The 20,422-nt window shown below is 51.0% G+C and overlaps 2 protein-coding genes across 6 annotated transcripts; both read right to left on the minus strand.

The window, feature by feature from the left end:
• Positions 1–1,875: 1,875 nt before the first annotated feature.
• On the minus strand, positions 1,876–6,653 carry LAT (linker for activation of T cells). The gene is made up of 12 exons (XM_016154983.2): positions 6,190–6,653; positions 5,969–5,996; positions 5,834–5,868; positions 5,484–5,571; positions 5,286–5,350; positions 5,164–5,193; positions 5,020–5,077; positions 4,860–4,948; positions 3,204–3,266; positions 2,929–2,991; positions 2,743–2,838; positions 1,876–2,566 (listed from the first exon to the last, which is right to left on the minus strand). Exons 1-11 carry the CDS (start codon positions 6,290–6,292, stop codon positions 2,750–2,752), a joined length of 711 nt encoding a protein of 236 aa, XP_016010469.1. The 5' UTR covers positions 6,293–6,653; the 3' UTR covers positions 1,876–2,566; positions 2,743–2,749.
• Positions 6,654–7,168: 515 nt separating this feature from the next.
• On the minus strand, positions 7,169–14,908 carry SPNS1 (sphingolipid transporter 1 (putative)). 5 transcript variants are annotated; one of them, XM_016154980.2, is made up of 13 exons: positions 14,769–14,908; positions 14,221–14,514; positions 14,062–14,127; positions 12,296–12,432; positions 11,018–11,169; positions 10,852–10,918; positions 9,906–10,051; positions 9,542–9,697; positions 9,072–9,261; positions 8,672–8,737; positions 8,296–8,394; positions 7,778–7,949; positions 7,169–7,531 (listed from the first exon to the last, which is right to left on the minus strand). In XM_016154980.2, the coding sequence occupies exons 2-13, from the start codon at positions 14,459–14,461 to the stop codon at positions 7,437–7,439; spliced, it is 1,587 nt and encodes a 528-aa protein (XP_016010466.1). In that variant the 5' UTR covers positions 14,462–14,514; positions 14,769–14,908; the 3' UTR covers positions 7,169–7,436. The 5 variants fall into 5 exon arrangements, with proteins under 5 accessions (XP_016010466.1, XP_016010467.1, XP_036081788.1 ...); XM_016154981.2 differs by having other exon boundaries at positions 14,742–14,850; XM_036225895.1 differs by having other exon boundaries at positions 14,221–14,530; positions 14,769–14,833.
• Between the last annotated feature and the right edge of the window lie 5,514 nt (positions 14,909–20,422).

The following is a 20,422-nucleotide window of genomic DNA, read 5'->3' on the forward strand; positions in this document are numbered from 1 at the left end:
CCCCATGCCTCACAGCCCTCAGCCAACCTGTCACCACATCTCAAACTTCTCCTCATTCGACCACCTCTCTCCACTGCCCCTGCCACTCCAGCTAGCCCACCACCGTTTCTCACGTGGATTGCTCCCACAGGCTCCTCACTGTTCACACTTTAGGGCTTTTGCATATGCTGCTCCTAAATCCTAGAGCACCATGTGCAACCCACCCGCTTGGCTTAGACGACCTGTGACTCTCAGCTTCCTGTCTACTATCTCCATACGCTGCCCAGCCCTCCCTCCCCCATCCATTCCCTCTTTGGGCCCTGGTCTTTCTTATTATGAAATCACTCAGCTATACAAACAATTTAGGGAATCGTGTATCAAACACTTGTGTGCCCGACCCTGCTTAAGAGTAAGACATTACACAGATCACGCGGCCTCCCTGAACTCCTGCCCAGTCACTCCTCCCACTCTGCTCCATGCTCACCACAGTCCTGAGTCTGGGGTTCCTCACTCTTTTGCCTATCTTGATATCCTTGCATTACATGTGTGTCCCTGAACAATATATATCTTCTTTTTTCATGTTTTTAGCCTTATATAAACAAGACAACTTGTTCTCCTTTTTTCGCTCCACATTCTGTGGGTGATTTTTATCCAAGATGGTAGATGATGCTCCTATTCACTCTTTTTATCCACTGGTGAGTCTCCCTGGGGTGACCGTCCATTCTCCTGATAATGGCCACCTGTCGTTTCCAGCAGTAGGCCATTGGTGCTGCCCTGAGCCTCTTGTACCCGCTCGCTTAGCCTGCTTGCTAGTTTGTTAGATAAAGGGACATACCATCTCAGGAGCAAAGGTGCCTCTATCATTTTCTATTTCCTCCCAATAAAATGATTTAACTCTACCTGATGATGTCCAGCCCATCCAAACCCCTCCTCCCACCTCTCTCTCTCTCTCTCTCTCTCTCTCTCTCTCTCTCTCTCTCTCTCTCTCTCTCTCTCTCTCTCTCATTTCTCCAATCGGACCTGTACGAACCTCCCCATTTCAGGCAGCTGGCACGGTGTACAACACCCAGAGCAGGAGGCTGGCAGCAGTGGCTCGGGAGGCTGACAGCCACAGAGCTAATCCCAGATTTGCCACTTTGGCCATGTGCCTTTGGGCAAATCACTTCTCTCTGAGCCCGTGTTTCCTCACCTGTGAAATTGGGATACCTAGAGTAACCAACAATAGGGGAGTGAAATGATTAAATGAGATAGATAAGCGCTGGATAAAGAGAAGCTGTTATATTCCCTTTGGAGCCACAGAGGATGCCAACAACTTTGTTTATTACTCAGGACTACTTTGGTTGTAAGTGACAGAAACTCCAGTCAAGCCAATGGGAGAAAACTGGTAATTTATTGGCCCATGTAACTGGGAAGTCTGAGAGGGTATCTCACTTCAGGTGTTACTGGATCTAGGGGTTCTGACACCATCAGGAAGCTGGCCCTGTCCATCTCTGGGCCATTCTCTCCTCAGTGGCGGCTTCATTCTCAGGCTCTCCAAGAGGGGCTCCACGACTACAGTCTTCCAACTTAACTGCCAGGAACAAAAAGAGCTTCTCCTTCCTGGCACTTCTTGCCCAAGTCCCAGGGCTGGTCCTCACTGCCCCAGGTTAGGTCACATGCCCACACTGGAGCTAATCACAGTGACCTGGGTGTCCACCAGACCCTGCTACTCAAAGTATGGTTCTCAGAACAGCAGCGTCAGAACCACTTGGGAGCTCCTTGGAAGTTCAGAATCTCAGGCCCCATCCCAGACCTTCTGCATCAGAATCTGCATTTTGGCAAATCATCCAGGTGAGCCGTCTGCACATCAAAGTCTGAAAATCGCCACACCGTACATTAACTTTTTAGATACTGGGACAATTTTTAAGTCTTGTTTTATTGAGAACCACAAAAGGTAAGAACTAAGAGAACCCTTCGAGGTCATCAAGTCCTCCCCTTGCTCTAGGTGTCCACCCAGGGCATCCGCACTCCGTCTCTCCCATCAGCACAGCCATGGTCTCCACGGACTGTCTCATGGGGAAATGCGTCTGGGCCCCAGAAGTGCCAGCCTGGGTCAGACATGCCTCACTCAGAAGGTGACATGTCTTAGCCATCAGTCAGTCGCTCATGCAGTACCTGGTCAGGACCCTCAGGAGCACAGAGGCCCTGTGAAGGATGGAGACACACACACATACACACACACACACACACCACACACACGCACGCACGCACACATGCACATGCCCTCAGGCACGGCCCACCCTCACCCTGACTCTGACCCACCGCACCCTCCCAAAGCCAAGAGCACTGCAGACCACAACAGCCTTTATTCTGTTACAGAGTAAAGCTGGGGTCAGGGCAGTTCATTCTCAGGCTGTGTCAGAAGGTGCAGAGTATTGGGGGCATGCGGACTGGACCCCAAAGTGACAATAAGTTAGGGGAAAAATTCTCAGGCTGTTGTCGGGCTGAAGCTGGAGCAGGGTACCAAGTGGGCCCCCCAGAGCCACTGCCCAGCTGCCCAGTTCAGCCCACCCAGGCAAGGCTGGTTCCAGGATAGGCTCGCCTCACGCTGAAACACAAGAGGGCAGAGGGCAGAGAGAAAGGGAGAGATTATGGGGTCAGGAAGGAGTGAGGGGGTAAGAGGGGTCCCCAGAGTCAGAGAGGGCAGTAGGGTGGGGTCATCAAGGGAGGATCAGGAGCCTGCAGGCTCAGGGAGGGCTGGGCTGGCTGGGCAGGGCCTCTTACCAGGTCCTCAGTTAAGCTCCTGCAGATTCTCGTAATCTGGAGCCCCCTCTTCTTCCTCTTCTTCCTCATCCTCTACCTCCTGGGAACTCGGGGTGGCTGTGGAAGGAAGGGTGGTTGGTCTTTAGCCTGCAAACCATTCCCCCACCCAGGGAGCTCCCCAGCTCCAGTCCCTCCCCCAGTACATACCAGGCTTGGTCCTGGCTGTGGGCTGCAGTTCCTGGGACACGTTCACATACTCCCGGCTCCCATCTGTGAGAATAGGTCAGAAGGAGGAATGGCCACACCAAAAACAGGGGCAGGCCATGCTGAGAGTAAGGGAAAAGGAGGACACCCAGCCAGAGGGCAAGGGACCCCAAGAGGGTTGTAGGTAGGCCACACTGAGAGTGGGGGTGGATTGGTGGGTGAGGAGGAGGGAGGGATGCTAGACCTTAAAAGGGCACCATGGGGCACAAGCCACTCACCCAGAGATGCATCTGCACTCTCTTCACTCTCAGGGACGTTCACGTAGTCTTCCCCTGACTCCACTGTAGGAAACGATCAGGGCCCCCCCAGCACTGTCATCCAAAGTTTTCAGGCATAGTCTCAGAGCCTCCACGTGCAGACACCCAGAGGCTCCCAACAACAGTCACCAAAGACTTTAGATATAACCAGCCTGAGACTTCCACACACACGTGCCTGGAGAGGGTGCTCCAAACCAGTGATGGCAATGACCGAGACAAGGGCAAAGGCCGTGGCAATGGAAAGAATTGGGCAACTTGACCAGAACTGATGACAGGGAATGCAATTGCGGGAAAAAGGAGAGACAGCAGACCCCAGCAGCGCCCCAGGTTGGAGAGCAGGGACAAAGAGCAGCTCGGAGCAGTGGAGCTGGGTGGCATGTGTGGAGGGGAGACGACATTCAGGGCTGAGCCGAGTCAGAGATGTCATTGAACCAACTGGCCCCTCTTGCTCAGCCTGCCCTGACCCCCACTTCTGCCTTCGCCCCTTCATGGCACCTATCGCCATTGCTAGTATCTTATTCTTTGTGTTGACTTGTTTCTCTGTGAGGATGCGAACGAGGAAGGCTATGAAGCCAGACTGCCCAGGTTCAAATCCAGCTCCAGCACTAACTAAACATGTAACCTGAGACAAGTTACCCAATCTCTCTAGGCCTCAGTTTTCTCATCTGTAAAACAGGATGAGTAATGGTACCCATCTCATAGGGGTCATGTGAAGACTAAAGCAGGGTTAGTAGGTGTTAAGCAGTGAGTGCTACCATGCCTCTGTTAAATAAATAAACCCTGCCATTGTACAGATGGGATAACCGAGGTGCAGGAAGGGAACGGACAGGCTCAACAGCACCTGGAAATTGTGAGTTTTAAAAAGCTAATAAACGTAAAACTTATTAGGGCATGTAGTAGGCCCTTGATAACGTGAGTTCTTTTATCATGACTCTGCCTCAACAGCTGTTCGAGCAGAGGCATCCAGTAAATATCATGAATGAAAGGAGCGAATGAATGAAAAGAAGCACTTGAACAGATGATCTGGAGCTCAGGAGAGTTCCAACCAATTGGAAATCCGGATGGCAAATCAGGCATGTATAGAGGGGACAGAGACGAGAGTAACAGAACACTAAAGATTATCAGACACCAAGGAAAGCCTCTAATGGGCAGGATGAGACCAAAACGAAGGGAGAAAAGCAGCTCGAAGGAAACAGACAATTCAGGAAATAGAAACTAAAAAGACAACCTATGATCAATATCCTTAGGGATTTACAAGATGATATTGCCTCCATGATACAAGAACAGGAAGCTATGAAAAAGTAACATTCATCGATCAAGAAAGAGCTTTCAGATAGGAGAGAAAAAATAGTAGAGTCAAGGAACGAGCCTAAGAAGAATGAAGTCAAGGAAGTCTAGCAGACAATAAAAAGAGAAGACAAAGAGATAGGAAAGAGGAGTGAAAAGGTAAGAAAATCAGAAGATTAGAGAAGGGAGTCCGCTCTCTGAAGGACTGGAGTTCTACGAAGAGAGAAGAGAGAAAACAGAGGGGTAGCAAGCATCAGGAAACAACAAGGGAGGGAAGAGCAGAGGGGCCACGTCACAGAAAGGCAGGGAGTGGTCAGAATGGCGACTCACTGGAGAAGGCGCTGTCTCGAAGGCCGCCCAGGCTGCTAGGCACGGGAGGTGATGGGACAGTGGCCGGGGCAGTGTCAGGAAGAACCACCCTGAGGAGAAGTCAAGGGATGAGTGAGCAAGGACCCCAGGCTTGGCCCCCTCCCCCCACCTGGCCACTCACAAGTAGCCCTCGTGATCATCCTCGTCCTTGTCTTCGTCTTCGTCCTCACAGGCCGGCTCTGGGGTAATGACACAGGAGTCAGCATAGCCTGCCTGGGTCAGGCTCCAGCCTCCCCCAGCCAGGGAACCGGGGTCCCAGACGCACCGTCATTCTCGTAGCTTGCCACACTGTTGGCTACAGAGAAGGAGAGAGAGGGAGACTGAGTTGACTTAGGTGGGGCCTATCTTCTGCCCAGCCCTAGCCCCTGGGCGCCGCTCCACACTTACCACCATCTGAGTCTTGCCGGGAAGATGGCATGCGGTGGGAGACCCCTGGGGGCTGTGGGGATCTCCTGGGAGTCAAAAGTCAGAGGTCATGCCTAGGATGGGGCTCTGGGGCAAAAGGGATTACAACAGCAAAAGAGGCCCCCAATCCAAAGAGGTGAGGCATAAAGAGGGGGATTTGGAGGGGAAGGGGCTACTTACGGGATGGGGAGCAGGTCTGGCTGGCTCAGGGGTGGATAGGAGGTACCAGGGTATGTAGGGGCCGATGTTGGCCAGGGGTTGAGCGTGGCTGAGGACACAGGACCAAGCTGAAGGAATGACTCCAAACATCATGCCCCTACCCTAGTCGAGGCCTCGAAGGGCAAATTAACCCCCTGAAATCCCTGTGCCCTGGACAGGTCTGAGGGCACCCACTTTCCTCTCCATCCCAGCTCAGGTCAAGGCCATGCGGGCAGCCACAGAGGGGAAACCTGAACAAAGGCACACACTCGCTCACATGCCAAGGGACTCTCTTCCATACCCCAGAGGGAGGGGACCCTCCATGTACTTACGAGGCCGTTTGATTATGATGCTATGTGGGATTGAACTGGCAGAAGAGACAGTTTGGTAAGGGGCTGGGAGAGGCCCCAGGCCCAGCACCGTATAAGGTATCAAGGGAGATGCAGAGGCCAACAGGGCAGACTCACCTATCTGTGGCAGCACTGTCATATGAGTCTGTGGAAGAGAAGACCAGTGAGGCAGGAAAAGGGGGTGACGAGAGGAGAGGGTGATGAAGTCTGGGGCTCTCAGCATCTTCTCGTGCAAAACAGTTAGGGACAGTTCAAGATGAAGTAAGGGATTAGGGTCTGAGGTGAGGATCCCTGTCACTATGTCCAAGCATCTGGTCACCCCACCAGCTCCCACTTACCTGGCAGCTCTCGGCAATGCACACACAGTGCCATCAGTAACACGGCCAAAAGAGGCAGCAGCAGGAGGCCTAGCACCAAGGGGAGCAGGATGGCCGCCTCCATCTGCAGGATAAAGCTTGGACCAGGCCTGGCTGCCCACTGCTCGCCCCTCCAGGGCAGAGCTGCAGCACAGCGAGCGCGGGGCCGGCGAGGTACAGGGGCCCAGCAGCACCAGGCTAAGGGTTTGATTGAGGGCAGCCGTGCCCTCGAGGGCTCCCTGGGCCCCCTCCCCTCACTGGGCCGAGCGGGCCTTAGCGCTGCCTCCGGAAGACCCTTGATCCCAAGGAAGTCGGGCCAGGGCCTGGGCTGGAGTATGGGGTACCAGCCACTACTGCGTAGACCGTATGCCCAGGCCTACCTGCTCCTCAGCTCCACGCCCGCCTCTCCTCAGCGCCTGCCCTCCTGCCTGTGGCAGGAAGCTGTGGTGAGCGCCGAGTGAGGGCAGGAAATCATCCGGCTCCTCAGCCGGCTGCACCCACCCCCTTCCCACCCCCACCCAGTGAGTAGGGAGGGGAAGGAGGCCTGAGGAGCCGCCCCCAGGTCCTCAAGAAGGGTCTATTGGCCTCCAGGACAAGGGGTAACTCCTATCAGTGGAAGAAGGACAAGACACTTGCAGGCCAGCCAGCAGATGTAGCTTCTACAGCTGTGGCTCAACGGGGCAGCAAGGAGGGAGGCTGACTCTGGGAATTCAGAGGGGCACAGGCCGTGCCCACCCCCATCTCACCCTGGTCAGCCTGCCAAGAGGGGCGGCTCCAGGGGAAACAGGGGCGTGACTCACAGTCACACAGAGCCAGCTCACTTCACCCTCTTGTTCACCCAGCCCAGAAGCCCCACAGGGGTGACCCGACAGGCCCCAGGAACCCTGGTGCTGGAGTGGGGGCATCTCCCACAGTCCAGAAGGGCAGAGATAACGAGCACCAGAGAGACTCAAGAAGGCAGTTGAGATCTGGCTACAAATTTTATTCAGTTACAAATAGCACCGAGACCCTGGGGCTGCTCACAGACTCCTCCCAGACCCCTCCCAGACACCCACAGCACCCTCTGCCACCACCCCCCTCCCCGGCTGCCCATGTAGTGTGTGGAGCTGAAACATGGCCCAAGGCCCCTCCTAGAAGCTGGGCCAACCCAAGGGTTTGGGCCTGGGCACCTCGTGGGGAAGGCCCAAGGCCAGCTGTGGCAGGTGTGCAGATAGGTGAGTGACAGCCCCTCAGATGAGCACGCTGGACACGGGGACCCGGGTGGAGCGGCCTCTTTGGGGCACCACAATGCGGTCATCTTCAGGCCCTGCCTCACGTAGCAGACCTGGCAAGGGAGGAGTCAAAGCCAGGGTTGGATGAACAGACAGACACAAAGCCAGGGAGGGGACAAACAGGTAGTGGGAAATGGACGGGGCCCCGAGCTGTGGACAGGCCAGGCCATCAGCTTGTTGGCTGGGCAGACCTGAAGGGGAGGGCTGTGGACTGGGCAATGCCAGGCACACAGGACTAGGCAGATGATGAACGAAGCTGGGCAAGGAGCTGCGCGTGAACAGGGGGAGGCCCAACTGACCCTGCACGTGTAGCTGGGCCCGCCGGCGGTCACCCTCAATGAAGATGGCAGTCCCCAGGAAGGCCGCACCGCCCAGTGCCCCGACGAAGGCGCAAAGCATGAGTGAGAACTGCAGTGCCCGGAACTCAGACAGGAAGGAGGGGGGCCAAGTCCGGCGGAGGCGGTCGGAGATCTGTGGGGAGACGAGGAAAGGAAAGCCAGGAGAGACAGGCATGGAGGGAGCACTGAGGAGAGGGAGGTCTAAACTCCACCAGACAAAGACTGCAGCCAGAAAGAGAAAGGGGTCTGGGCCTCCAGGGAGAAGCCCTTGGCCTCCCTGTAGAAACCTGTGAAGACAAAATCCTCCCTGTCAAGCTGAGGGCCCAAGGTGAGGAGTTCCTGGCACAGATGACATGGACACCTAATAGGGACCACACCTTCCAATTCAGCTCCGACTCAAGCCACTCGCCACCAGCCAGTGCTAGGATCACAGGGTGCCCTGACTCCCACCTGAGGCCTAGAGAAAGGGCAGTACTTACCAGGCCAATGAGGTAGGGGCTCCCAGCATCACCCAGCAGGTGAGACAGCACAATCTGGAAGGCCTCAGCGGTGGAGCGTCTCGTAGGTATTACCACATACTGGGAGGAAGAGGGGCAGGAGATGGCGGGCAAGGAAGGGGCCGAGGTTCGGCCTAGGGTGAGGTCAAAGGTGAACTCCAGCTCAGAGGTATGATTGGGGTGAAACGTAGGGCAGGCCTGGCCTACAGGCCCTTCTGGGGCTGGACTCTGAAGTCAGTCTGGGGCTAGGTTTTGAAGAAGGGGTAAAGGCCACAATTCAAGGCAAGCGAGGCCTCCCGCCCCCAATCCCTGCTCCCATCAGCCTCTGGACCAACCCTGGAATGACCCACCTACTCACCAGCAGAATATCAGCCACAATGGCCCAGTTCATGGACAACAGTGTCTCGCCAATAAAGATGAAAATCTGGGGGACCAGAGGGTAGGGGAGAGTGGGAGTGGGGTTGATCTCATCACAAGAAGAGCAACATGTGGAGGCCCATCTATACTCACAATACTCCTATGAGACAGGAGCTATCGTTATTCCCATTTTACAGATGATGACACTGAGCACCAAGAGGTTAAGTCACTTGCTCAATGCCACACAGCTGGGCAGAGCCAGAGCTGAGATTCAAAACCAAACACTCCTGCTCTGGAGTCGGCTCTGAACCGCTATGCTGGTTGTCCCGTCTTGCCCCAGTGAACCATTCCTCCGCCTTGAACCCAAAGCACCCCCACTTCGATACCTGCTGGCTACTCACATAAGTGGCCACGATGCTACCACGGGCACAGGTGAGAGACAGGAAGAGGAAGGGTGCGGAGCCCAGGAGGCCGGCAGCACAGACGAGCGGGTCGGCCCGGGGGTTGGAGCGGCGGAGGCGGCGGCTGAACTCCACGCCCAGGCCCACACCCAGGACGCCAGTCAGGCAGGTGATGAGCCCAAAGATGAGGCTGGGGGCAGGTGGAGAGGCACAGGGGCTAGTCCATCTGCCTGCAAAGCTCGCTAGCCTCACCTCTATGGCCTGGAGAGGAAGACCGTCCATCCCAGCCACCCTCACAACCCAGGGCTATCCAGGCACAGCACCCCATGGTCCAGGAAACTGAGAGTCTGGGAGAGGAAGAAACTTATGGAGTTAGGATTCAAACTCTCCTTGTCTGAGTCTGAATCCTACTCTTTCCACTCCATCGTCTGCCACCAGCAGGCCACCCAGCCCAGCCTCCATCTGGGTACCTGTCAGAGGACGAGCAGGAATCTCCAGGAAGGCAGGGTGGGGTCTCCCCCAAGACCACACGGGAACGCAGCAAGAATGCAGGAGCCCAGAGAGCCAGGGAGCCCGTGACAAAGGCCACAGCAGTGAAGCCAAGGGAAGACAGGATGAAACTAGGGCTGTATAGTTGGAAGGGAGGAAATGTGATTCCAAGGAGGTGTTGGGTAAGGGACTCTGTTCTCCCTTCCTGGCTTATTTTAATAAGGTCAGGGCACTGGGCGTGAAGGCTGTCTGGGCTCCCAGGATCCGGAGCAGCTACCACAGGGGGGTCAGTGGAAATTGGCCATGGGGTAGGGCCAACTTGGGTTAGGATGGAATTAAACTCACTTTCTTGCCAGAGCTCTCAGATCTGCCCACCAGGAGGTGGGGTTCAGGGGTGGTGAGTCTGAGAGACGCTCCACGGCTCCCCTTGGCGGCTCCCGTACTACCAGGAATAGCAGCAGGACAGCCACCACTCCCAGACCTGGTGTCACCTGGGGAAAGAGTGGGCTTCAGGATAGCCTCAGGCAGGGACACACTCAGCCCCTGGGGCTGGAAGAAAGGGAGGGTGTGTAAAGGCAACTCAGGTCCCAAGACCTCAAACATCTGGATGAATACCTGCTCAAAGAAGTTGAACCTGTGACCAGGGGGAGGAACGCTTTGCCACCAGGGGCCACCTCCCTTTCTGCAAGCCTAACCATTCCCTCTGTAGTAACAGCACCCTAATTTTCTTTTGCGAAACCACTCTCCCAACTTTTCTGAGCACAATGGTTCAAACAGGGTAGGGTTTGTAATCTAGACTTGGCCACGAGAGTAGTGCTAACTTCCCCAGCCTCAGCGGTTGATTCGATGGCAAGCATGTGACCCATGTTCATCTAATCAGATACTATCCAGGACTAATACTCAGGGATCCAGGGTGCCGAAGTTTCTAAATGGACAGATAAATGTGTGAAGCTTTCTCTTGCTTAAGAATGAAGTTAACACAGCGGAAAGTAGAGCTAAGAAAAGGATGACTGAATTCCTGTGACTGTGGGCATCCTGGACCGAGCTTTACCCGAAGCTCGCCCTGGGACTCTCTATTTTGAGAGCCAATACAGTCCCATTTGGGGGCTTACACTTGTAAAATGAGCTTCTGTCACCTGCAACCAAGAGTTCTGTCTAGCACATGGCTTTGTCGTGAGGCTTCTTGCAGGCTTGGCAGAGTAAGTGCTGCCTTAAAAAGGGAGGCTGAAGGTAGGAAAGGGAGAATCAGTGAGAATGTTGCTGACCTACCCCAGGTTGTGACCAGACTTACCCTCAGGGCCCAGTGCCAGTCCCCAGCCATGTCCTTCACTTTGGAGCCTGCAATGTAACCCAGACCACTGGGGAAAAGGGGTGGGAAGAGAGAAGGAGAGCCAGTCAGTCATGCCTCACGCTTGGCCCTTCTGCCTCCCCACCAAGCCGACCCAAGGCCCACTCACCTGCCCACCGGGATGGCAAAGTAGAACACGCTGAGCATCCGACTCCGCTGGTCCGCCACGAAGAGGTCAGCGATGAGAGTAGGTGCGATGGTGGAGTAACTGGCCTCCCCGACCCCCACCAGGCCCCGGGTCAGAAGGAGCAGCCAGAATCGCTAGGAAACGAGACAGGGAGGAGGTGGTGGCACCCCGCCCTACAGCCAGCCTCCCAGTCTACCTCACCAGTCAGCTCTGGAGAGGCAGCAGGGAGAGCGGGAGAGGCCACAGTTTTAAAATCAGACAGACCTGAGCTTGAATCCTGGCTCCACTACTTACTAGCTGTGACTTTGGGAAAGGAACTTAACCTCTCTGAGCCTCAGTTTCCTCATCTGAAAAAGGGGGATAATAACAACTTGTTCACATAACTAGTGTGAGGATTGCATAATAAAAGGTCTATGTCACTAAGCCCAGTAAGTGCAAAATAAATCTTAATTTCTATCTTACCCACCCACTTAAGACACCCCAATAGTGAATTTGATCTTAAAGTGGGGGTTTGTCTACCAAAGACACCTGAAGGGTACGATCACCCAAGGAGAATGCGTAGTGCCTGGGGCTGAGGACAGAGTTCTAGGGCAAAGAGTGAGAACACACAGAGGATTTCAAAGGAGCAAAGCAGCAACAGCCAGGGAGGTAGAAGGAAAACCAAAAGAATGGCATCACAGAAGTTAGAAGAGCATTTCCGGAAGGAAGAAGTGGGTCAATAGAGCCAGAGGCTCCCAGGAGATCTAGTGAGAAGAGGACTAGGAAGTAGGAGCTACATTTAGCAACAGAGAGGTCGCTGTTGACTTTAGCAATGGAGTGGTGGGGGCAGGTCAGCCAGCGGTGCTCAAGGGGCGAGTGGGAGAGGAAGTGCAGACAGAGAGCTTCTCCCTGGCTGCTCCTTCACCCAGACTGGAGCTCGGTCAACGGGGCCTTCAGGAAGTCTGACTAAGAAGGGGAAGAGGGAGGGGACAGTCCAGGTAAAGCCTTTTCCATGGTAGAGAAAGAAACATGAGTGTTTGGGTATTGAGTGGAAGGAGTAAATGATCAGGAGGAGTGGGGATGATGGATGGAAGGTTGTAAAAGAAAAGGCAAAAAGGATGAGGTGGGCAGATTAACTCAGGCAAACGGTGGTGTAGGATGGCATGGACCAAGGAAACTGCCGAAGTTCCCCAGGCCCAGTCTGCGATGACTTTGAAGAGCAGCAGCAAAGATGGATGGGGGAGAGGGGTGGAAGGAGCAGGAGCCATTGTAGGGCCTCACCTCTCTGGGGATGAAGGATGACCCCAGTGTCACCAGGGACCAGAAGGCAATGCCCCCGCACATGAGATACTTCCGATTGTACCTGTCACCCAGGTAGCCAAACACTGGTGCCAACACCATGTAACTGGAAATGAACACTGGGGGGAAGCAGAGAGTCACAGCCCAGCCCCAGTACCCCTACCTCGACCCCCACTCCCTCTCAGGGAGGGCAAGGGGAGGCAGGAATAACTCCCAACCCTGAAACTATCCGAGTGAGCTTCCTGCCAGGTGGAGTCCAACCCCATCTTCGATGTCTTTCAAACCTTCCATTGTAAAATGGACGGCCCAGCTGACTCGTCACTTCCTCCCATAGAGCCAAGAACAAAATCCAAATGCCGTATCATGGCCCACAATGCACCGTCTGCTCCAACCCCTCCCTACCTCTCCAATTTCATGCTTATCCTTTCTTTTCTCTGCACCCCAACTCTCGGCCCAACTGCCAAGCTCAATACCATCTTCGAGTTTTTGGCACCAGCTATTTGATCCTTTCTATCTGGAAGAGTCTCTCCTTATCTCTGAGCTTCACGGACTTAGCTCCTTTAGGTTCCAGCCCAGATACCTTTCCAACCACCACACATCCGATCTCTATCACAATTACTATTTTCTTTTACATAACACTTATTCGTATGGAAAATTATCTCATCAATTTAGATTTTTATGGACTGTTGTTCCCTTTGGCACAGTAGAATGTCGGCCCCATGAAGATAAGGACCTTGGCTATACAGGCCATGACTGTGTTTCCATCACTTAACACATGGCCTAACATAAAATAGGTGCTCATTAAACATGTGTTGAATGAAAAAGTGAATGGGGCTGCCAAGGATGACCTGCTACTTCTCTAACTCAACGACTCTATTTAGAGTTTTGCAGGCCTTAACCTATAAACTCATTCTCATTTCTCTACACTTAACCTTAAATACCTCCAGTTTCGTATTGGCCTGGACTGGAACAAAGAACACTGCAAGACCTGGATTCAAACTCCTGCCTCTAACTTATTGTGTGACTCTGGGCAAGTCTTAACTCTTCTCCAAGCCTCAATTTCTTTATAGAAATGTAGATGATACCATCTACTTCCTCTATAAAATATGAATAACATCTATTCCTCAGGCAATGGAAGGATTAGAAGACAATGGGCATAACACTTCCTCCAGGGTCTGGCACATAGTATGTGCTCAGAAACATTCGAGAAATGAATGAAGGAGAGAAGAAAGGAAAAGAGGATTTGGGCCTGTTTTTCTTTGCCTCTCCCTCAAATCCCAAAGTTCCACACAAGTAAAACTCACATCTCCCCATACCAGACACCCTCTTCTGCCATTATTTATTGGGTGCCTGCCATGTTCTTAACACTATAACACACTTCACAGGCATTATTTCATTTAATCCTCACATCATCCCATGAGGTGATCTAGGTTATTACTAGTTCCATCTCACCAACGTGGAAAATGAGGCTTAGAGAGGTGGAGGGCCTGGCTTACCAACACACTGTAAGTAGAAAGCAAAGATTTAAGACCTGGTCTGTTTTAACCTTTACACTAAACTGACTCCCTCTTTATATAAGGTGTCCTAACTAAACAGAACAACTCTTGAGCAGAATCAGGGCTATCTCTCTCCCTAACTCTGGCCGCTATACCTCCATCAGTGAGGCCCCAGGCATGCCAGCATGTGGCCCCTACCGAGGCAGAAAAGGACGAAGAGCTGCTGTGTGCCCAGGAGGGGCCTCCACTCACCGGTCTGTATGAGGCCAGAGCTACTGTCTCCAATGTTGAAGAATTGCTCGATGTCCGGAAGGACGCCTGGGAAGAAGACAGGATGGGCTCGAAGAGGCAGCCCCACCTTTGGGACCCCTTTCCCTTCCCCTCGTCTTACTTCCACCCAGAAATCAGTACCAGCCACGGTGAAGCGGTCCATGTAGTTGAGGAGGTTGATATAGCACAGCACGGCCACTATGAGAGCCGAACGGCTCGCAGACAAGCCCGTGATGCGCTGCAGCCTCTCCCGGTCCGGGACCTCTGGATTCTCGGACTTTGGGTTCCCCACGTACCCAGGTAATCCCGGGGTGCCGGGCACCGGCCCGTCCCCCGTGTCATCCGCCTGGCTGAGGAAGGGCGCGGTGTCGGACCCGGACATGGTCCCGGGGGGGGCCGCGCCCGCCCGCACTCCGATCCCACCGACGATCCTACCTGCGAGGGGAGGAGGCTGGAGAAAGGAGGATGGAGAGAACCCAGGCGAGGGAGGTGCGCGCACAGACGGGTGGGGGCTTGCCCCGAAGCACAGAGCACGGCTGGGATGGAACCCGAGCTCTGTCATGCCTCCCCGTCCCAGCAAACACACCGCGCGGAAGGGACAAATGGAATTAGGGTGATGGCGGGGACAGGAGTGGGTTGAGGAGAGCCCGATCCTTCCTCCCCCCTTCCAGGTGGAGGCTACCCCTCACCCTGGGTATGAGCCCACTACACTCTGTCGCTCAGCCCAGACGCTGCACCACGGCCGTCGCCATGATGTCTAAGAGCCGGTCATGTGATGACAGAGCTGGAATGACGAACGCCACCTAGCGCAAGCCCTTGACACGTGACACACCTCGGAACTACGGAAGCCTAGGCCTTCGGCCGCGCATGCCCCTTCGGCTTCTCCGCAGGCTCCTGCACCACGTGACTGCCGCCCGGTCGCCAGGGTAACCAAGGAGCGGTCCAAGACTCCCAAACTCCCAGTGCCTCCTAGTGCCTCAGCTGCTGCGCCACTATGGCAACCGGCGGCCACGTCCCCTTAGAGAACAGGCAGAGTCGCCCAACCCACCCTCTGAATCTCGGCCTCCTTATCTGCAACGCCCTCTTGGCAGACTTCATCCCGAACGAGATAATGGAATCTTAGAAGGTCCTGGAAATAGTAAATATCTCTAGAAAAGCCAACGAACAATTCTCGCTCTAAGGGATTATTCTCTTTCTCAATGTCTAATTTGGGCTTCATACATGTTAAGTGTTGAATGAATGACTGTCGAGCGGCGGCCTCCCCGGCTCTGGCCTCTCTCTCGGCCCCTTTCCTATCATTCAGATTTCCCAAACCAGCTGCCTGAAAACCCTTGAGCTTTCCCTGTAGACACTGAAGAAAGCGTCCTCAAAACCCCACCCGCCACGCCTCGAGCTAGTTTGCCTCACGTCGCTCCGGGGCACTAGCCCTCGCGCCCCCTCTGGTGGTCTCACCAGGGGATACTTCATGTTTCAGAACCCTAAACAGGGTTTAAGGGAAAAAGATGGAGAGGAACTTCAGATTGTAGTCACTGAATTCCCTCAACGAAATATTATTGAGCACCTACTATGTGCCTGGCATTCTGTCAGGCAAAAGGAGATTTAGCCTCTACCCCATGGAGCTTATCTGGAGGAGACATATCCATACACATGTAAAACTGCCCCTATGAAATGCAAAGACAAGCCATAGATTGGTAGAAAATATTTGCAAAGCATGTATCTGACAAAAGACTTACATCCAGATGTGTAAAGAACTCTTAATAAGACAAAACCACAATTTTTACATGGGTAAAAGATTTGAACAGACGTTTCACAAAAGATATATGAATGGCCAACAAATATATGACACCATTGGTCATTATAGAAAATGCAAATTAAAACCACAATAAGATACCACTGTACTAAAATAGCTCTTAAAAAATTGATAATACCAAGTATTATAAATTATATGAAGCAACTAGAACCTTCATACAGTGATTGTGCGAGTGCAAATAGTACAGCTACTTTGAAAAGTTTGGCAGTTTCTTTAAGAATTAAACATTCACTTCCTATATGACCCGTCAACTCGACTCCTAGATATCAATGAGAAATGAAAATGTATCCAAACAAAAACCTATATGTATGTTCATAGAACGCTATTCATAATAGCCAAAAAAGTGAAAAATAACCCCATGTTTATCCACAGGTGAATAATATAGCCCTATAATGGAATACTACTCAATGATACACACAACATGAATAAATCTCAAAAACGTGCTAAATGACACAAAAAACTGCATACTATATTATTCCATTAAATGAAAAGCTAATGAAAAAATGGAAAATCTAGAAAAGGCAAAATTAAAGTGACAGAAAGCAAATTAGTGGTTGCCTGGGGTCAGAAAGAAAGAGGGGCAAACAGGCGCCAGTAAACTTTTGCAGGGCTGTGTACATTTCCTAACACTCATTGAACTGTAGACTTAAAATGAGTGAGTGTTTAGGCATGTAAATTAAACTCCAATAAGTTAAAAAATATATATAAAAAGCCAGTAGCCCAACACAGTACCACTGGACATTAATGAAAATAAAACTTTCTGGTTATAAAAGCAAATATTTTGATGCTAGTAGGTTTTGCCAAATGGGAAGAACAATTGGCTCTTCTCTGAGTACATGTGCTTTTAAAATTTGATGGATCTCTTGATTAGAATTTTTTTAAGGCCAGGTAAATAAATATGTCTGTATAGCTCAACTTCTACTTTCTCTGGAAATTGTGGTTTGTAAAATATAAGTACATATGGAAATTCGGGGGGGGGGGGGAAGTTCACTTATAGTTTTCCTCCAGACCCAGAAGTGAGTCTGGCAGAGAAATGAGCTCAGTCCAAATAACTTACCTGAGACAGAACTCCAGTGGAAAAGGAAAAAATGAATGGCTCTTTCTCAGAGATGGTTGACATTCAAGGATGTTTGCAAAAATCTCTCAGGAGGGTGGGGAATGCCTGAACCCTGGCTCAGAGGGCCTCGTGCAGGGACATGACGTTGAACTACAGGAACCTATTCTCGCTAGGTGAGGGCAACTTCCCTCCAGATGTGGAAAGCCTTTCTGTTGGATTTGCAATCAAGGAATCATCATCAAGAGAGGACATTAATAAAGGCGAATGATCCATCTAATGATATTGGGAAGAAATAATAGTCATGCATCAAGGATTTTGTCCTCAAGGAAGTCTTGGAAAATATGCATGAGTTTGAGAATGAGTGGGGGATATGATGAAAAAAATTATAAGTGCCTTTGACCCATAACAGAAATCTCACTCATAGAAAAGATCAACAATTTAATAAATCCTCAATTTCCCTCAAAAAGAAAAAAAGTTTGCTATGACAAATGCCACAGAAGAGAAGCCCGGTATATGGGTATTATAAGGACCTGATGACCGGGGGCATTTGACCTGGTCACGGAGGTTGAGAGCCTCTCAGGAGGGAAAGGAGAGCAGTCGAGCCATGGAAAGCATGTGCAAGGGCCCTGCCACAGAAGGAAGCACAACAAACACGAGAATCTGAGAGAAGGGCAGTGTGAAGAGCAGTGAGAGAGGGAGGCCGGTAGGGAACAGGCAGGGGCTGAGCAAGATCCATATTAAGGATCTCCTTTATTTTAAAATCAGATTTGCATTTGCGATCACTCTGGCTGCAGTGCAGATGGATTGGAGGGAGACAAAGGCGCAGCAGATGGCTGCCTCTCAGATGACTGCAGCACTAGACTAGGTAGGATGTTGGCAGTGGTGGCTTGCAATAGGATAGGATGGAGGAAGAGAAGTAAACTGCTTTGAGAGTCATATGGGGCAGTTAAATTGACTTCGTGATGGAGTAGATATGGGGTGAAAGAAGTGTCAGAGTGAAACTCAGATTCCTGGCTTATGCAATGAGATGGATGGTAGTGGGATTCTTTGAGATGAGGAGCTTATTTGAACTACTGAATCAGATGCTGAACTAGGATCTTTGATAAAAACAAGGTTTAGTACAGTCACGCATCACTTAAGGACAGGGATACATGCTGAGAAATGGGTCGTTAGGTGATTTCTTTGTTGTGAGAACATCACAGAGTACACTTACACAAACCTAGATGGTCCGGCCTGCTACACACCTAGGCTCTATGGTGTAGCACGGTGCTCCTTGGTGACGAACATGTACAGCATGTTACCGTACTGAATACTACAGGTAACTATAACATAATGGTATTTGTGTATCTAAACACAGAAAAGGTACAATAAAAATAAGTATGAAAGATACAAATGGTATATCTGCATAGGACACTTACCATGAATGGAGCTTGCGGGACCGGAAGTTGCTCTGGGTGAGTGAGTGGTGAGGGAATGCGAAGGCCTGAGGCATCACTGTGCACTACTGCACACTTCATGAACACTGCACGCTTAGGCCACACCAAATTTATTTTTAAAATCTTTTCTTCAACAATACATTAACCTTAGCTTACTATAACTTTTTAACTTTAAAAACATTAAATTTTGACTTTTTTTGTAATAACACTTAACTTAAAACACATTGTACAGCTCTATGAAAATATTTTCTTTCTTTATATCCTTATTCTATTGATGAGGGGGAGCTCAACAAGGCGGGAGTCCAAAGAGGGACCCCAACTTGGAGCTCCAGTGACCAGGGTTTTGTCTTATGCCACGAGGAAGAATTCAGGGACACGACAAACAGCAAATGGGAAAGCACAAGTTTTATTATAGTGCAAGTGCACACTTTAGAGAAAAGTGCCGGCAAACTCTAAGAGGGAGTCTGCCTCAGCTGTCCGAATTACTGGGTTTTTGTTTTCTGAGGGGTAGGGGTGTCCCAAGGCTATCCATTCTGCCTCCTGTCCTTGGCTTGTTTATCACACCTGAGTCTCAGTTTACCACAGATGAGTCTCCTGCTTGGAAAGGAAACAGGGAGAGGGCTAAGTAAGGGGCTAAGGAAAAATTCCAGAGCTGCATCTTGGAGGGGAGAAGGAACTATCTTGCCTCATTATAAGCTTTTTTCCATTTTTAAATCTTATTTTTTACTAGGTTCAGAAAGCGCTGACTTTGGCTTTACCCGGACTACATCACTAGGCCACAGAGTATTTTTAGCTCCATTATAATCTTATGGGCCACTATTGTATATGCAGTCTGTCCTTGACCACGACATTGTTATGCAGAGCATGACGGTTGGACCTTACAGGTTAGTAGGGGATGAAGACATAGACCAGTGGGTGTAAGACTATACTGAGCTAGATCCCTGATCTGGGCTGAAGTGGGACAAGAGAATGTGCCTTGACGGAGGAAGGGAATGGCTGGGTTGGGGAAATGGGAAGCTATAGAAAAAAGGCCAAGTAGTATCCTGCTATTCAGTATGGTCAGCAGTATCGCAACGTGGGAGCTCATTAGAAACGCAGCACCTCAGGTCCCACCCCACAACTGCTGGTCCACATCTGCAAGCTCCCCAGCTGATTTGTGTGCACATTAAGTGAGACGTGCTGACCTCATTAAGAATTATGAGTCATGTGTCAGGCCTACTTGGTTTTACATCTGGCTCTGCATTCATTCAGTGGCTATGTGATCTGGGGCATGTTAATTAATCTTTCTAGGCTTCCATTTCTCTTCTATAAAATTGAAGTATTGTAGTCTCCCCTTGCAACCTCCCCAGAGGATGCCTGAAACTGGATGGCACCGAACCCTATGTTGTCTTTCCTATACATACATACTATAAAGCTTAATTTATAAATTAGGAAAAGATTAATAATAAGAAAAATAGGACAATTATAGCAATATAGCCATGTACCACATAATGTCTTTTGATTGCATCATTCTTTTGTTGCTGATTTAATCTCATGTTGTTTTGTAGTGGCATGCTGTACAGGCTGTAGCCTAGGAGCAGTATGCTGGACCACACGGCCTAGGTGGATAGTTGGCTGGACCCACTAGCTTTGCTTAAGTATACCCTCTGATGTTCCCATGAAGACAAAATGACCTAACTACAAATTCCTCAGAATGTTTTCCTGTCATTAGATGGCACGTGACTGCACTATAATAAAAATTGTGTGAATGTGGTATCTCTCTCAAAATGTTTTATGGTACTGTACTCACCCTTCTTGTGATGTGAGATGATGCAATGTCTTTGTGAAGAGATGAAGTGATGAGATAAACAGCACACAATTTAAAATTTGTGAATTGTTTATTTCTGGAATTTTCCAATTAATATATTCAGACTGTGGTTGGCTGCAGGTAACTGAAACTGCAGAAAGTGAAACTGCGGATAAGGGGGTATGACTATAATAACAAAAACTATCATAGGATTGCTGAAGATGAACGAGATTATGAAAAGTGCCAAGCTTGGT

This window comes from Rousettus aegyptiacus, unplaced genomic scaffold, assembly GCF_014176215.1.
Source record: "Rousettus aegyptiacus isolate mRouAeg1 unplaced genomic scaffold, mRouAeg1.p scaffold_m13_p_8, whole genome shotgun sequence".
In the NCBI taxonomy this organism is placed as follows: Eukaryota; Metazoa; Chordata; class Mammalia; order Chiroptera; family Pteropodidae; genus Rousettus; species Rousettus aegyptiacus.

Bases quoted from the DNA above. Each gene is read 5' to 3' on its own strand.
- LAT (XM_016154983.2), bottom strand. From the start codon at position 6,292: ATGGAGGCGGCCATCCTGCTCCCCTTGGTGCTAGGCCTCCTGCTGCTG. The intron at 5,869-5,968 runs GTGAGTCTGCCC...CTCTTCTGCCAG, and splicing joins GACAGTGCTGCCACAGATAG to TTCAATCCCACATAGCATCA. The intron at 3,267-4,859 runs GTGAGTCGCCAT...CGTTTCCTACAG, and splicing joins TCGAGACAGCGCCTTCTCCA to TGGAGTCAGGGGAAGACTAC.
- SPNS1 (XM_036225894.1), bottom strand. From the start codon at position 14,641: ATGACAGAGCTCGGGTTCCATCCCAGCCGTGCTCTGTGCTTCGGGGCA. The intron at 10,052-10,851 runs GTAAGTCTGGTC...CTCTTTCCCCAG, and splicing joins ACTGGCACTGGGCCCTGAGG to GTGACACCAGGTCTGGGAGT. The intron at 8,395-8,671 runs GTGAGTAGGTGG...TCTTCCTCCCAG, and splicing joins TTGTGGCTGATATTCTGCTG to TATGTGGTAATACCTACGAG.